This window comes from Acipenser ruthenus, chromosome 3 (genome assembly GCF_902713425.1).
Source record: "Acipenser ruthenus chromosome 3, fAciRut3.2 maternal haplotype, whole genome shotgun sequence".
NCBI lineage: Eukaryota > Metazoa > Chordata > Actinopteri > Acipenseriformes > Acipenseridae > Acipenser > Acipenser ruthenus.
The window spans coordinates 31,295,927-31,312,954 of NC_081191.1; the positions used below are offsets into that span (position 1 = coordinate 31,295,927).

The 17,028-nt window shown below is 39.2% G+C and overlaps 1 protein-coding gene across 1 annotated transcript; it reads right to left on the minus strand.

The window, feature by feature from the left end:
- Positions 1–4,492: 4,492 nt before the first annotated feature.
- Positions 4,493–9,832, minus strand: LOC117394207 (large ribosomal subunit protein eL14-like). The gene is made up of 6 exons (XM_033992285.2): positions 9,714–9,832; positions 8,534–8,635; positions 8,178–8,272; positions 6,277–6,376; positions 4,789–4,842; positions 4,493–4,593 (listed from the first exon to the last, which is right to left on the minus strand). The coding sequence occupies exons 1-6, from the start codon at positions 9,714–9,716 to the stop codon at positions 4,534–4,536; spliced, it is 414 nt and encodes a 137-aa protein (XP_033848176.1). The 5' UTR covers positions 9,717–9,832; the 3' UTR covers positions 4,493–4,533.
- Positions 9,833–17,028: the final 7,196 nt, after the last annotated feature.

Genomic DNA, 17,028 nt, shown 5'->3' on the forward strand with positions numbered 1-17,028 from the left:
TTAGCTCTAATTGCTACCTCTCTAAGTCCAGTGGCATCCCTTCCTTGATGTTGGATGGCAAGCTGTGACTAATTCTTGCTCCCCACCCCCAGGTATCTCTCTTTTTTTTTAATTAGATGCCTACATGGCCTTGAATGACTTACATATTTTCACATGTATTAATAGTGACCTAAACCAATTCTAATAATAACAAAAAACTGAAATTGAGCTTTGTATTTTAGTGATGGCACAATTTCCACTGGGCAGTTTTCTCAGTGCTAGTGCATAGCTGATCTATGAGCTATCTGGTTAAAATCCAGGGATGTTGATCTTTCCTTGTGTCCCACATTGACCATTTCATTGGCTTTTGCTCTCCAAAGTTCAAATTTGTCTTGGGCTGGTTCACCTCCCTGCGCCACAGCAACCCCTGTTGGTCAGGTGCCAGGCACAGCACCAGTCAGACTGGGCCTTGTCTTCAGGGTTCAGCTTGGCAATATCTGCTATTTAGGTGAAACAACAGGGACAGAGGTTGTGTGTTGAGGCAACAATCAACATAGGGGTTTAAATAACTGGGCACCATAAATTAAAAACAAATAGACTGTAGGAATGAAACTATCCAGAGTTCAAATACAACTTGTTTTTATTGAGAAACATTTGGAAAGTAAGTTGCTTGAGGAAGACCTAAATGAAAGTGTTAATTAACCAGACTTACTAGCAGGGGATTTTGATAACTTGGATAGGGGGAGATTTATCTTCAAATTGTTCAGATCAGAAGTCAGACAAGTTTCTTTTCAGTACATGAAATGTATAAATATATGTGAATGTGTAAGTCTGATTTAGGTGTTTAAAAATCAAGTTTGCATTCGGTGTGGCTTTTACTAGCTGCCCAAAGCCATGGTTAGGTGACAAAGAGAACTGTAACTTTTAAAACTCTTCTGCATGTTAGCTTTAGTGAAGTCCAAGTTCAGCATCTTGAAGAAACTATGTAATTTAAGAAGAAAATAAATAAATGAATATAAACGAACAAAAGTTTTAAATGATTAAAAAAAAAAATTATTTCAGGATGTTTTGGACAAAAGCCCTTCTGCAGCTGTGTAGAAAGAAAAGTAAACACATTGCAGTAAACTTGTTATATATATACAGTACATTACAGTATGAAATAAGGTTTATTAGAGGTTTGCTGATTCTGTTACTCATACCATAAGCAGATACAAATTAAAATAAAACAATATTTTAGTTTGTAGCATTTACGCATTTACCGTGCTCCAAGGCTAAATGTTAATTTACAACTGAAGCTAACATCTCAACCATTCAGCTGAAAAGGTAGAAATACACCTCCCTTAAAATGATTTATAGTTAATTTAATATGTCTTGAGGTTACGAAAAAAAAAAATGTTTTGCTGTGAAACGGACATGTGTAGTTCAATGTAAGAGTAGTCAGGGAACCTCCTGTGCAATTTGCCAGTTTGTAAATAAGCTTTAAATTTATATGAGACCTCAAGACAAGATATTTAGGTTAGGTCTGTCTTGCTGTAGAATTAAGGGTGACACAAATAAGCAAGACACAGTTTGCTGATTAACCCCAAAAGTGAAACTTTTAAGAAATTAGGATCTTGGGAAGGAGACTAAGTCACCTATTATTGTAGATCCCAAACTTACTCATTTTTCTATAAAAAAAGGAATAGAAACTGCAAAAGAAATAGCTGAAAACTGACCCCTTATTCCCCTGACATCTGTCAACACCATCTCATTTTATTTTTTTAGCCAATAATGTTAAAACAAGCTGTTTATGACTAAATAGAACCTCCCTTTGTCCCCCTGTAACCTTGGCTGCTTTGGCAGAGATACTAATTGTACGCTGTCGCCGTGGCAGCCAGCTCTGGGTGTCTATCTCCTGCCCCAATAGGAACAATTTATAAAACAGTATACCGTGGAGGCCTGGGCTGGCTGTCTGTCAGAACCACAAAGCAAAGTGGAATCTGTACAGCAACACCTTCAGCAGCCAGAGGGCTTTGGCCCACTAGAGTCTAAGGGGATTCTTGTTGAATGAATCTTTCAAGGTCTGCTAGAGTTTTTCTTCAGTGTACTTCACTACTCAGTGCTGACAGTCTCGCTCTGAACCAGGTAGGGCAGACTGCTTGGCGAGAGGCAGGCCTTGTCTCCAGATTGGAGCAAAAAGCTTCTATTGTAGCTTGTAAGAATATAGTGATTTAGTTTCTCTTAAATCCCTCACTATGCCTGTAATATTTATATCTTCTGCTTGTTTTATATGCTTAAGTCTTTTATTTATTTGTTTGTTTTCAATAGTTCATTGTCCCATATAGTCTTTCATTTTATTTACAATATTGAACAAAATCTCAAGGCGATAAGTTGATTCAACATTTTGTTAATTATGTTGTGTACAATATGCACCACTTTCCAAGTTTTCACTGCCCAGCATCTTCATCTGTAACTTGTAGTGTTAGCTATCAGATCTTACAAATGCACAGTATCAATTTAGAGATGTAATACTTTTGAATACCGGTAGTCTTTTATATACTATTATATTTTTATAGACTATTCAAAAGTATATATATATATATATATATATATATATATATATATATATATATATACACACACACACACAGTATATTACATTTTCTTTACTATTTTATGACATTTGAAGTCTATTTATGTTTGGGTTTGTTCATTGTTCCCCCGCTGACTTTCAGCTAAATTCAGCTCGAAAGTAATGGGGGGGGGCTACGACCTTTCAAAGCTGTCTGGAAGGAAAGGAAGAAAACCTAGTTTAATAGGCATTCTTGTACTTTGTATCACAATTGTTTCAGAGAGATAACATTGTTCTCATTATGGATGACTTGTCAAACATAGATAACCAGAAATGACATGGTGCAAGGTACCCAGTCTTTCGGAAACGATTCAAAATATGTAATTCTTAAAGCTGTGAACTTGTTCTAATGTTGTGATACAAAGAAAACTATTATCACAAACCTTGTCTGTAAAATGAAACCTTTTTTTTTTTTTTAATTTTCCAAGATCATAACCAGCTTGTTTGGCCAAGCCCTTGTGTCCGCACACTTTCCATTTCCTTTGATAGTCTATGTGGCAATATGTTTATAATCTGATAGATTTCTCTTTTTATATAAATGTTCATTACGTTAAATCTGGGTAGCCAGAACCCAGGTCGGAACCTGGGTAGGAGCACCAGTTTGAAAGGGGCTATAGCCATCATTCACCACTAAAGAGCACTGACTAGCATTGAGTGAAAAATCTGATATGCATTGCAAGTTCCTCCTGTATTCTCCAGAGATGAACAGATATGAAACAAGGATACAGAAGGAAAGTGTTTCAGAAAACATGTCCATTAGCAGTCCATATTTCCAGTTCAGTAGTTAAGATGCACTAGGTTTAATGTTCTAAAACCACTATCATTTCTTACAGTGCACAGCTGTCACTTTATATTGTTTTATTCAACAAAAATGAATATTCCCATATGGTTTCATTCATAGAATATGGTTATTTCTAAGTAACTACCCCCAACACCAAAGAATGATGCACTTTGTATAGTTAGCAGTTTGTAAGGAATCTTAAACCAATGTTGTTGCAAAAAAAAAAAAAAATGCTCTTGCCTGGTTCTCCTCCCACCTCTCAGATCACACATACTAGATGTCCTGGCGTGGCTCCCCGTCTCTTGCTCTTTTGACAGGTGTCCCACCCAAGGCTGTCCTGGGACCCCTCCTGTTTTCTCTATACACCCACTCCCTGGGTCCCCTCATCTCCTCCCATGGCTTTTCGTATCATTTCTACGCTGATGATGCCCAGATCTTCCTCCCCTTCCGACTCCTCCTGTATCTCTGTCTCTCAGCCATCTCCTCCTGGATGCACTTGCATCATCTCAAACTCAACCTCTCCAAATCAGTCCTTTTCTTCCCCTACCGCTGATCTCCCAATCTCTATTCCTCTTGAATCTGCCACCCTCTGTCATTTTTATGACAATAGCATAAGTATATAGATTTATTTAGCAGAATATTTAGTTTTCAGCTTCATGTGGGAAATAAGTTAAGTGGTAGAGCAGCATATAAACAGTAATTAGTCTACCAAATTTTATAATGGTTTTGTTGTAGTACAGTACCAGGTGGCACTCACCCTCACAACTTAACTCATTTATATCTATGTGTTCTCTTCCAGTCCTAAGCCACCATTTAGACTGTTACCGAGTCACTATATTTATCCTGTTTACAACACAAATCTTGCAATATCATTTGACTCCATTACTTTTATAAGGTTTTTGTAACTTTTTTTTTTTTTTTTTAAATGGCTTACTCAACTCCAAAATCACCAACTGTCCAGTATAGGCAAAATGTTCAATTGCCTTTATACCATTAACTTATGTTGCTTACCACAGCTTTTTCTATATATATATATATATATATATATATATATATATATATATATATTTTTTTTTTTTTACACTGTCGATTATACAAAAGGAACGCACTTTACAAGAGAACATTTTTTTAACCAATACTTTATTGTCAATATAACAGGTTGTTATGCTTTGATAGCCTCTTTTTGGAGCTTCTTTACTTCATGCTTGATGATCTTGTTCCTCTGTAAAAAAAAAAAAATAGAAATGTTGTTAATTAGCAACAATAGTATTTCTGATTTAGCACATTTCAAATCAACACACCCTTGTGGTTTGCAAAACAAAGCATTTTTGCGTCTTGGATCAATCAATAAAGTACTCAATTCATCCTCTTGGTAATACAACCCCACCCCGAATTATTTTGAAAAAAGGAAACATACCATTTTCTTGGCCTTCATAACCTTGTAACGTTCGAAGTCTGTCATTTTGGCCCTCTGCAATAATAAAAAGTTACATTTTAAAGCTGTGTTATAAATCTTCAGACCTACTGAAAATCAAAGATAGACGCAAAAGTATATAGGTTTTGCTATACTCGGCTAAGCAATATATTTTTCCTATTGAGAAATGTACAGAATATAAACAGTTACAATCGTTCTCATAGTGCACCAGAAAAAGATCATGTAAAAAATACATCAGGACTAGGGCTGCTACGATTACACTGAAAATCGGCTTTTCAATTGATTCCATTCCTCATTATATAAATCAATATAAATACGGGATAATCAATTTAATTACATTTTTGTAACACGCACAGTTAATAATATTTAAATTTATCAACGCACTTAACACCCTGACCTTGCTATGTACAGTATTTCTACCAGACAAGCAGTGGGTGTGGTCTTTTTTTCCTGCTCGTGTTAACTAGCATCTGATTTGCTGGTCCCACCTACCAGCGAATCAGTTTTAAAAATGCTTTGTAAGTACGCGCCTCTGTGTGTTCGATGTAAACAAAAAAAAGCACTCCTCCTTGAATCCAGAGCAGGACAACAGGCTTGTATTCCTAGCAAACAGACTGTAAATAAATTGTGCACATTGAAGAAAACTGACTGTACAGTTTGCACTTTGGAGTTTCAAAATGAACTGTTCGATGATTAATATTTAACAATATTCAATAACGTTAAAAAAATAAATAAAACAATCGGTGATGTTAAACGTAATTTTGGAGTAACAATCAGCTTGACCTATAGCGGGTATGCATGTTGTGGTAAGTAAATCAATTTATTATTATTATTAAAGATGAAGACGATGAAGGCAGGGATTTCGGCATTGTGTGTTTCACATATCCAATGCATGATGTTGCAGCTGTCACTGAATAAAAAAAAAAAAGACGCTTTTCATAAACTTGTGTCTAGTTTATATAGGTTACATTCCAAAGTACTATAATCTGTTTGGAATAAATATTTTTGTAACACCCCTGTAGCATTTTAAAACTTGCTTCAGGCTTGTTGTGAATGTTGTGTTTTTTTTCCCTCTCTCCTGACGCTACTAAGGTATAATTACCCCTCGTATTCAATTGTTGTGCACAAGCTTTTACTTAACAGCAATGATATTAAAATAATAATGTCGCGGGGAGAGGAATGGAGCGAAAATGTATGCGGGCGGTACAATCATCTTCAACTTACTCAAATGATTATATTTTGTGTGCCCTAATCGATTGCTATTTTGAGGCTTAACTGACAGCCCTAATCGGGACCAGAAATTGGATTGAATTAAAAGCATCTTCCCACTGCCAGATAGCAGTTTGAGACCGAGTTGTACCCAGGTGCTTGATGGGGTGTGTTCAGATAATGGGAACAGCAGTCACAGAGGTCTGACCACAGTTGCCCGATGACACCTGAATGCAAAACTCTGAGACACCAATTACACACCTTTTCTTTGGCCAAGATTTTCTTTGCCCAGTTGGATGAAGACCACTTCTCATTGACTTCTGCCTTTTCCCAGGCCTTTCTCACTGCCTTCTGACCTGCACTGAAAAACCACCAGAAAAAAACAACAATTTAAAATCAAAGTAAAAATGACTAAAGGGGCACTTACCATTATCATGAAAGTAGTAACAAACTCTCTTGTAATACTGTTCGCATTAAATCTTAAATATGGTATTTAGAACACATCTGAGTAGAACTTCAGACTGGGCTGAGAACTGGTAAATACAATTCCCTTAACACTAATACAGCATGTGACACTGCTATGAATCCGGGACAATGCTCATCATTCATATCCTAGGTTATTTTTGCGTAGAACACAAAAAAATCCTTGGGCCTAGAAATCAGTTGTGTATGTGCCCATTGTAATTGCAGTAATGTCTAGTTTTAAGTGGGATTGATACAAGATATGGTGCTGAATGTGCTTAGTCAAACAGGAGTGAATCCCTAGCGTTGCAAGCACAATAGGTCCAAGAACAGATACAAAGTGCTAACATACATTGAAAAAATAAATAAATCAACTGCACTATTAAATACAACAGTACATCATTAATCAAAGGAAATTAAAGTGCATTTATACTGAAGAATATACAGTGAATTCTCATTTAAACAAACAGACAAATTTCCTGATAGTATGAATTTTTACAAGGTGTGAGGGTGTGCCGAGTGGCTGATGTTAAACAGGGAGGACGCACAACCATAAATTCAGTTAAAAGAAACAAACACTATTTGTGAACAAAAGTAAACTTGTTCTTTCAACAAATAACTATTTACACTGAACCTGGATCCAAAAAAAAAAGCCATATACACAATCCTTCTCTACCTAGGCTACCACAGAGGTCAGTAACCTCCAGCTCACACACTGAGCTCCTCATACTGACCTCTTATACCTTCACAGGTAGATCCTTCCCCCAGCAAAACCATTACTGGGCAAATACCCATAAGAATTAAAGACATTAATCCAGATGATAATAATAATAATAATAATAATAATAATAATAATAATAATAATAATAATAATAATACTCAAAAAGAATGCTTCACTATACATTCATTTCACTATAAACTCAATCTTACCCTTATTAAATTTACCAATATTAAAATAGGGTTAAGCAAGATTAAACATCCCCTCTATGGAAAAGGAAAAGAACAGCCCATGTCAGCACAGGCCTCAGGCGCACACTCCCTTTCCACACAGACAACAGCCTGCCACAGAGAACAAGCAGACATGCATTACCTGCTCTTCTTAAATCTAATGGTAAGCACCATGTCTATAACTAATTAACAATCTTAAAACTCACAACCGATTTATAAGCATTTTCATTAGCATAGAATATTTAAAAGATACGAGTGTGCACCCCGCTACCCAAAATGATACACCGCACTCAAAAAAAACCCCAAGAAATGTATCTATTAAAATACAGATTTCATTCTTATGCCATTCCCTGACTCCTGACAAGCAGACACAGATTGAATAAACATTAATTTATGGGGTAATTATCTGTCCATTTACAAAAGGAAAGTTAATCTGTCTTTAGTATACTTTAAAAGTTCATTTATAGCCGTAGTCTCAATAAAACACACAGTACTTTTAAATGTATGATACTTTTCATAGTTCTGTAATTGAAATTTGATTTCAGGGTTAACTTCAATAAAAAAAAAACTGAGTATGTATTTGGCTTTAGATTCCTGATAATACAAATTACTGATAAAACAATTTTAGACTCTGAAAACATCAGTACACAGCATCATCTTACCACTATATATAAATTGCAGGATGAGAAAGATTCTGTATCAAAACAATGGACATTTGAAGTGTCAAATCTTAAGTGCCTCAAGATGCTTACCTGTGTGGGACCTTAATAACGAAGTCAGTAAGCTGCATGCACTTGAAGGGCATGGCCTGTCTCTTTACACCAGAGCAGGGGCCATCTATCAGAGCCTGCAATGCACACAGAGAATTTGATTAAATAGTCAATTTTATTATTATCAAAGTACTAACATTGTGACTAGAGATTTAAGTTATCATTTCTATACAGATTATATTAAAATGTGGTGTTCTTGATTACACCAATTACAAAACTAAGCAAACTGCAAAGGCAGCACACAAAACGTGATATTTTCAATACATAACGACCTCAAATCCATACTTCACAATGTGTGTTTATAAACATTAACACTAGACAGGTTTGCCACCACTTACCCTGTTTTGGTCAATAACGTCAATGATGGCTACCAGCTTGCCAGCGTGTGGGCCAAATGAAACGTAGGCAACGCGGCCAATCTCGACGTAACGTTTGAACACCTGCAATTTTTATTAAAAAAAAAAATCTTATTTTCAAAGAAACGGAATTGTTTGATCCTCTGACAACACTAAACGTTATAAATAAAGAAATATATGCAACGACACATTGAGTACCATTTTAAATGTAGGCCTATTTCCCCACTGGCTTTGCGTAATCTCTCAACACCAGATATCATGTGTGAACGGGTTGTTGCTTAAAATGTACTTGGGCAGGAATTACAATTTAGAAAACATAGCGACAGTTAAAGAAACATGGGACTGGGCATATAAAGTTGAAAAGGGTAATTTTAGAACATAATTAATATAATGTTTGCCAGTATGTCACTATGTAACACATCTATTCAAGTGGAAACGGCATAGCAAGAACTTGGGAAGTTGTAGTCCCATCATGTTGTTCCCATTGATACAATCAAAGCGGCATTATGATGATCACTACCGGTAGTTGCTATGCATATGTACCACAAATAAACTAGTGCTTATTTATCTTAAATACTAGTACCCGTACTCAACATTAAACACCTACTGGAAGCAACCATCAGTACCTAACAGGTATCGTGTTAAGACACGCTATTTCAACCACGCGTTTACAAAATACACATATGACAGTACAAAGAGGTTAACGTTAGAATATTAGTTCTATCCTAGTACTTTTTAAAAAAAATTACGCATTGACATAAGACCAGCGTATGTATTTAACTTTTCTTTTATTAACGTTTTCAAAATAACATTACGGGGTTGAAGCAAATAACGACATAGGTTTGTGTTTTATATATCTTAGGACATTGTTTATTCATATAATTCAACTAAACAACATGAAGAAAAACTATAAATGTGTTTCCAGTGGATGCCCGGCCTAACTCGCCTCCCAAGAGCCACACACCACGTTTAGAAAGGCCGCCTAGATCAACTTAATAAGGTTAAAATACTAATTGTGAATTGTTTCTTTTCTACCCAGTTTTTTTTATATGTTATTCCCCACATGTTCCCACTGTACCCGATAACACTTCTGATTCACAAACACTGCTAATATTAACTTTATTTTGTATTTCAACCCCGATAGCTCACTTCATGCTCTCACCATGATGGCTGTCCGCAAGCAGAAAGGACTGCAACGCTTCCGTTTCTCGAAGATACCTCTTCCGCTCGTAAAGAACTGCCCACCACGCAAGTGCAAAAGGGATGTTTTGCAAGGACGTCACTGAGGGTTAACGCTACGTTCTCTTTGATGCGGGGCATAGTGACGCCTGTTTGCAGCCAAGAAACAGCGCCCCGACGCATGCAATGATTCTCAACAGTGCATTGAAAAATCACTGTGGCACAGTTCCTTAGGTTTTACTGCCACCTAGTGGCTTTCAAATTTTTTAACACACCATTGCACATTTTAGAATAGTTGTTTCCCATAAGCATTTAATTGTAAAACAAATGTAGATTTTCTTTAATCCAAAACGTCCAAAATACTAGGTTCAGATACAGATCTAAAATACGGGGAACAGTGCCACCAAGAAAAACACAGACAATATACATATAACATCAATGAGATTTTTTTTATTTGACAGCACGTTTAAAGAAGAAGCAACACATTGCTCAATATCTAAGTGGTCAATACAGATTTTCCATTAACAGGTCATCATAATTAAGACACTGTTTTACTTGAGAAAGAGCTTAGTGCATCTAGTAAAGGTACGGTCACGTTAACCAGGAGTAATAGAGGATACTAATACTACTACTATGGCTCCACCAAGAAGAGAAACCTCCTGGTGAATCTGCTACAAGACCAGGAAGCGCAAGATCACCGGGGAGGGTCTCTTTGATTGCGTGTTCAGGACCCTGGTCCGGTCGAGTGTTGCTTCAGAGCACGTCAACACAGAGTCCAGAGGCAACATGACAGCTTTTGTTGACCAGTGGGCTTAAGTGGCATGCTCTGTACCATTTATTTTGGTTCACTAATACATTTGAACATTTAATTTATCGTTTTATCGTTTTATCATTTGTTTAGGGGGTGCTAAAATGAATTTTTTCATCAGATGTCACATCAGCCACACCACCTTGAGTAAGCCTAATCTTGTCTGATCTCAGAAGCTAAGCAAGGTTGGGCACTTTCTTTTGTTTCTTTTAATTTTACTTTTAATCACAAAACTGTTTTCGTTTTTGCTTTAAACATTGTTTTGTTTTAATCCCCTGCTTCTGCCCTGTGCAGAGTGGGGGAAGGGCAGACACATTGTTCTGCCCTGTTTTTTCTTTGTTCTTTTAGTTGAAGGGTTTTTTTTTGTAATTCATTTTTAAAAAATACCTTTAACTTTGTTTTGTATTTTCATTGTTTTTTTCTTTATTAAGGAAAAAAAACAAAACCTTTGAGTTAGTTTTGTTTTGTGTGCCCCTGCATTATTGGACTGCAGGTGGTTTTGTTTTGCAAAGATGCCAAGGGTTGGCTTTCCTTAAGAGTGAGATTTACAGCCCCAAAAAGTGAGATTCAAGGTCAAAGAGTGAGACTTTCCAGGTGTGGTGTTAGGTCATTGCTCATATTTGGTCCTTTGTGACATCCAATAGTCCAGGTTTTTAATCCAACCAGAATAGTTTGTTTTAAAATGTACACTGCTTAATATCGCATATGAAACACTTAAATGTCCTAATTCATACTAGTCTAGGGCATGTGCGAATTATATATGCAATACAAACCAGTGGATTTTAATAACAAGAATTATTTGCTGGTTGGAACAAAAACCTGGATGATTTGAGATCCCTGAGGACCAGAGTAAATAACCCTTGGTTTAAGCATACAGTCAGTGGACAGAACAAGAGAAATATTCAAAAATAAACTGTTTTTATATAAACCTAACACAAAATAAAACTGTTTTATCAATACAACAATATGTTTATTTTGCATATCACCTTGTCATAGTGATAATTGTATTGAAAAACACTTTACAGTACAAATATTATTTGGTATATTACTGTATATTATTGCTCATATTACCCGCTAAATTTCGATCAAGTCCTGCTTGTTTTTTGGGCAAACTCATACTTTTTTTGACAGTCAGGTGTTCACGCACCAAAAAAAACCTGTGTAGCCTCCTCTCTCCTCTTGCGTGTGTATAGAACACCTGTAGTCTCCATGGTTACCACAGTACACAAGCTTGGAAAGCGGCTTTCCATGCTCTAAGTCCCGTGCCCGAGGCCCCGGATGTACTGTTGTCTCTTGCAGCCCCTACAAAAAATATTTTAAATCTTTATATATTTACTCAAAATGGCTACGGGTACCTTATACAGGCAAACCGGATTTGACATTGACCCGAGTTACAAACATTAGCGTCTTATTCAACTTTCTTGTTAATCACGGATTTAACTGCAATTAATTGACACCACTAACATTTACTCAAAATGGGTGAGATAATCTTAAGAAAGCGTGTGAGAGTGAGATAGCATGCTAATGCGTGAGTCTCACACCCAATGTGTAAGACTTGACATATTTGATTTTGTGTTGTGTGTACCCCTGCCCTGGTGTTTTTTACAGTGCAGGTGTGTGTGTGTGTGTGTGTGTGTGTGTGTGTGTGTGTGTGTGTATTTAGTTTGTTTATAAATAATTATTTCTAAAAATAAATAAATAAATACTTTTTTGTCTTTGTCTTTTCTTTGTGTGTGCCCCTACACTGCTGATAATTTGCAGTGTAGGTGGATGTTTGTCTTGTGTTGTGTGAGTGTATCCCTGCCCTGTGAATTTTTGTCAGTGCAGGGATGTGTCTGTGTGTTTGTTTATTTATTGAAAATAAATAAATACATAAATAAATAAATAAATCAAAGAAAATGAGCGGGCAAGCTCCACAAAGTCCAAAAAAGTGGGCACTGGTGGCGGCAAGCAGAGCAGCCTCCCCCTTCAAGAACATCATCAGAAAGCACAGGGTCAGGTGCCTCCTGAGAGACACCCTCTCAATAGAGGCCTTTGTCAAGGCCATGGCAAAGGTGGTGGGGCCAACGGCCATCGTGGCAGCCTCCAAAATGTACGGGAAGGCCGTGTTCTTCCTAAAATCGGAGGCCGCCGTGAACATGTCTATCGAGAGGGGTCTTACCATCGGGGGGATGTTCGTTCCCATTTAACCCCTCGTGGGGCTGGGCAGCAGGGTCATCCTGTCGAACATGCCACCGTTCATACAGGATACCCTGCTTAAACCCCACCAGCAAGCCCTGGGGGAGTTAAAGACTGCAATTCACCCCATCCCCTTGGGCTGCAAAGACCAGCCCCTCCGTCATGTCCTCTCTTTCTGCCACCAGGTGACCATCCACCTGGCGGGTCAGGAAGTGGTGGAGGAGGAGGTGTGGTGCTACCACTGCAAAGAGCTGGGGCACCAGAAAAATAGGTGCCCTAAGCTCAAGGTCCCCGAGGTGGCCGGATCCTCTTCGCCTCCTGACAGTGCGCAGTGGGAGAAGGCTGCCGAGTGGACCACTCCCCTTAGGAGGAAAAAGAAGGAAGCCAAGTCCACCGGGGGGGCCAAGCAGGGGTCCTGCCGCAGTGGAGGTCACTGAGGGGGCCAGGAGGGGCCCCCAAAAGAACAACTGCCTCAGGTTCCACCCCCTACCGCCGGCGACGTTGGTCTTGACCCCGGTGTTGCCAAGGAGGGGATGGAAGAAACAATTCCTGAGGCAGGCTGACAACGTGGAGCCCATGCAAGCGACCTCCACTGAGGTACAGGAAGGAGGGGAAGAACCCAAGAGGGCACAAGAAGATAGTGCCCTCGAAGTAGAACCCCTCCCCGTAAAACAAACAGACCAGGAAACCGGTCCTCAGCCCACCAGTGACGGGCCGGAAGGAGGGGAAGAAACCAAGGGTGCACAAGGTAGTGCTTTCGGGGGAGATCCCCTCCCCCTGGAACAAAAGGACCAGAAAACTGGTCCCCAGCCCACCGCTGAGGGTCCGGTTCTGGTCAAGGTCACTGAAGGGATGCAGGAGGAGCCACTGAAAGAGCAACCGCCTCAGGCTTCCCCCTGTGGTGGCGACAAGGGTCCCGGACCTAGTGCTGTCGCTGAGGGGGAAATGGCAACATCGCTTGAGGCAGTCCCGGGGTCCGCAGCGATGGCAGAGCCTGGTCCAGTGACCACCACAGAGGGAGGGGAAGAACCCGAGCGGATAGATCCCCTCCCTCTGAGGACTGAGGACGGGCCTGAGACCGTTCTTCGGTCCTGCAAAAAGGGGCCCAAACTGGGGATGGAACCATCTGGCTCGGCAGCGTACAATCGAGGGTGCAGACGGTTCCCACAGTTCCCACGACGGTCCCTCCACCGGCCTCTCCCGCCGTGTCCCCTGGGGGTGGGGTGCAGGGAGGACCGGTGAGACTCAAAATAAGGCACAACATGCTTACGCAACAACGTGAGTGCGTTGTGCTTTACCATCGTGAGGGGGCGATGGAGAGCTGGGAGGGAGGAAGACACCACATCCACGTGCAGCATGGATTCGGGGAGGCTGTCTTTCCCAGACATCCCTGTGTTCTTGGAGGTCACTATCCACCACAGGGACAAGGTACAGCTGGCCCTGGACAGATGGGGGGATTTCCAGAAGATCAGGATCTCCCGTGAGCTAATCCTGACAGAAGATCATGTATCACATCGGTACTGTGAACGTCAACAGTTGCAGGACCATTTCCGCAGGGCCCAGGTAATCTGAAAAAAGGAGGTTACTGTGTGCTTCCTGCAGGAAACCCTCACAACTCCAGAGGCTGAAGCCAACTCGCTGCTGAATCATCTTGTGGGGTGGTGACGCTCTTCTCTGTGTCCTTTCTTCCCATGGTACTCGATGTAGTCAATGTCGTGCCAGGCCGTCTGTTACACCACTGGATCCAGGAAGGAGACAGTATCGTTAACCTCTTGAACGTGTACACTCCGTCCTTAGGTCTGCCGAGAGTCCAATTCTTTCGCCGGATGTTGACCTACATGAGCAACATCAACGCCGACGTGTCCATGGTCCTCGGGGGTGACTTCAACTGCACCCTCGAGGCCGCAGACAGGGTGGGGCAAGAACCCTACCCTCTCTTGTCGGCAGCTCTGAGGGAGCTGATCGCTCGACTCTCTCTGGTCAACATCTGGAGATGGCAACACCCGGGCGCCTCGGCCTTCACCTTCACCAGGGTGAGGGAGGGGTGGGTGTCTCAGTCCTGGATTGACAGGTTCTGCGTTTCACGGAACCACGCATATTGAGTTCGCTCCTCTGACATAAGGCCAGCGCTGTTCACTGATCACAACCTGGTGGCCGTGACGGTCGCCCTGTTGTCAGCTAGGCACGGTGCTACCTACTGGCACCTTAACAACGCCTTGTTGGAGGACGAGCTCTTTCCGGGACTTTTGGATCTCGCTTCCCCACATGGCATCAGTGGTGGGACGTGGGGAAAGCGCAGATCAAGATCCTCTGTCAGGAGTCCTCGCTGCTCCCGAGTCAGTGCGGGGGTGGTAGCGGTGAGCTTAGCCTAAAAAATAATTGGATATGCCAAATTGGGAGAAAATAATGAAATAATTGGCGATTACTAAATTAAAAAAAATAATAATTATTATATTGTTTTGTAAGACAAAGTTAATACATTCATTTAGTACATTTTACCTTGAACACAGAATATATCTTTAAGCAACAAAATAAACACACTTTATGGAAAACTGGTATTGATTTCCCCTTATAACAATTTACTGTGGTATGCAGTGTAAAAGCATAGTGTATATACTGCATAATAATGCATACAGAAAAATATTGTATACTGGCAATGGGCTTTGGTTTTGCCCAGCGCCATAACTAAGCATTTAGCTACCGGGGCATGCAAATATACATATATATATATATATATATATATATATATAAATTGCATGGACCTCCGGAATGAAGCAACCGGAGGTGGATGGAAAGACTCAATATTGCAGCTACCGGGGCATGCAAGACTCCATATCGTAGATACCGGGGCATGCAATTATATATATATATATATATATATATATATATATATATATATATATATATATATATATATATAATTGTTATTTTTTTCTTTTTTTTTTTTTTTTTTTTGGATGTTAGGAGTTAGGATGGTATTTACTCGCGCATAGTTTTGTATGTTATTTCCGAATCTCTCCTTTGACATGTCTGAAGGGGACACTGTATTACTTAAAACGTGAATTAACGTATTAAAACGTGTTAACTGTGAGCAGTTACCTTGGGATTACACACCAGGTTCAGACGCATTGATTGGACTAATGTATCCGCAGGCGACCTAAGACTCACCGTTTCAACGGTGTCAGTAGTGCTCAACAGAAAATAATGCATACAGAAAAATATTGTATACTGGCCATGGGCTTTGGTTTTGCCCAGCGCCATAACTAAGCATTTAGCTACCGGGGCATGCAAATATATATATATATATATATATATATATATATATATATATATATATATATATATATATATAAATTGCATGGACCTCCGGAATGAAGCAACCGGAGGTGGATGGAAAGACTCAATATTGCAGCTACCGGGGCATGCAAGACTCCATATCGTAGATACCGGGGCATGCAATTATATATATATATATATATATATATATATATATATATATATATATATATATATAATTGTTATTTTTTTCTTTTTTTTTTTTTTTTTTTTGGATGTTAGGAGTTAGGATGGTATTTACTCGCGCATAGTTTTGTATGTTATTTCCGAATCTCTCCTTTGACATGTCTGAAGGGGACACTGTATTACTTAAAACGTGAATTAACGTATTAAAACGTGTTAACTGTGAGCAGTTACCTTGGGATTACACACCAGGTTCAGACGCATTGATTGGACTAATGTATCCGCAGGCGACCTAAGACTCACCGTTTCAACGGTGTCAGTAGTGCTCAACAGAAAATAATGCATACAGAAAAATATTGTATACTGGCCATGGGCTTTGGTTTTGCCCAGCGCCATAACTAAGCATTTAGCTACCGGGGCATGCAAATATATATATATATATATATATATATATATATATATATATATATATATATATATATATATATATATATATATATATATAAATTGCATGGACCTCCGGAATGAAGCAACCGGAGGTGGATGGAAAGACTCAATATTGCAGCTACCGGGGCATGCAAGACTCCATATCGTAGATACCGGGGCATGCAATTATATATATATATATATATATATATATATATATATATAATTGTTATTTTTTTCTTTTTTTTTTTTTTTTTTTTGGATGTTAGGAGTTAGGATGGTATTTACTCGCGCATAGTTTTGTATGTTATTTCCGAATTTCTCCTTTAACATGTCTGAAGGGGACACTGTATTACTTAAAACGTGAATTAACGTATTAAAACGTGTTAACTGTGAGCAGTTACCTTGGGATTACACACCAGGTTCA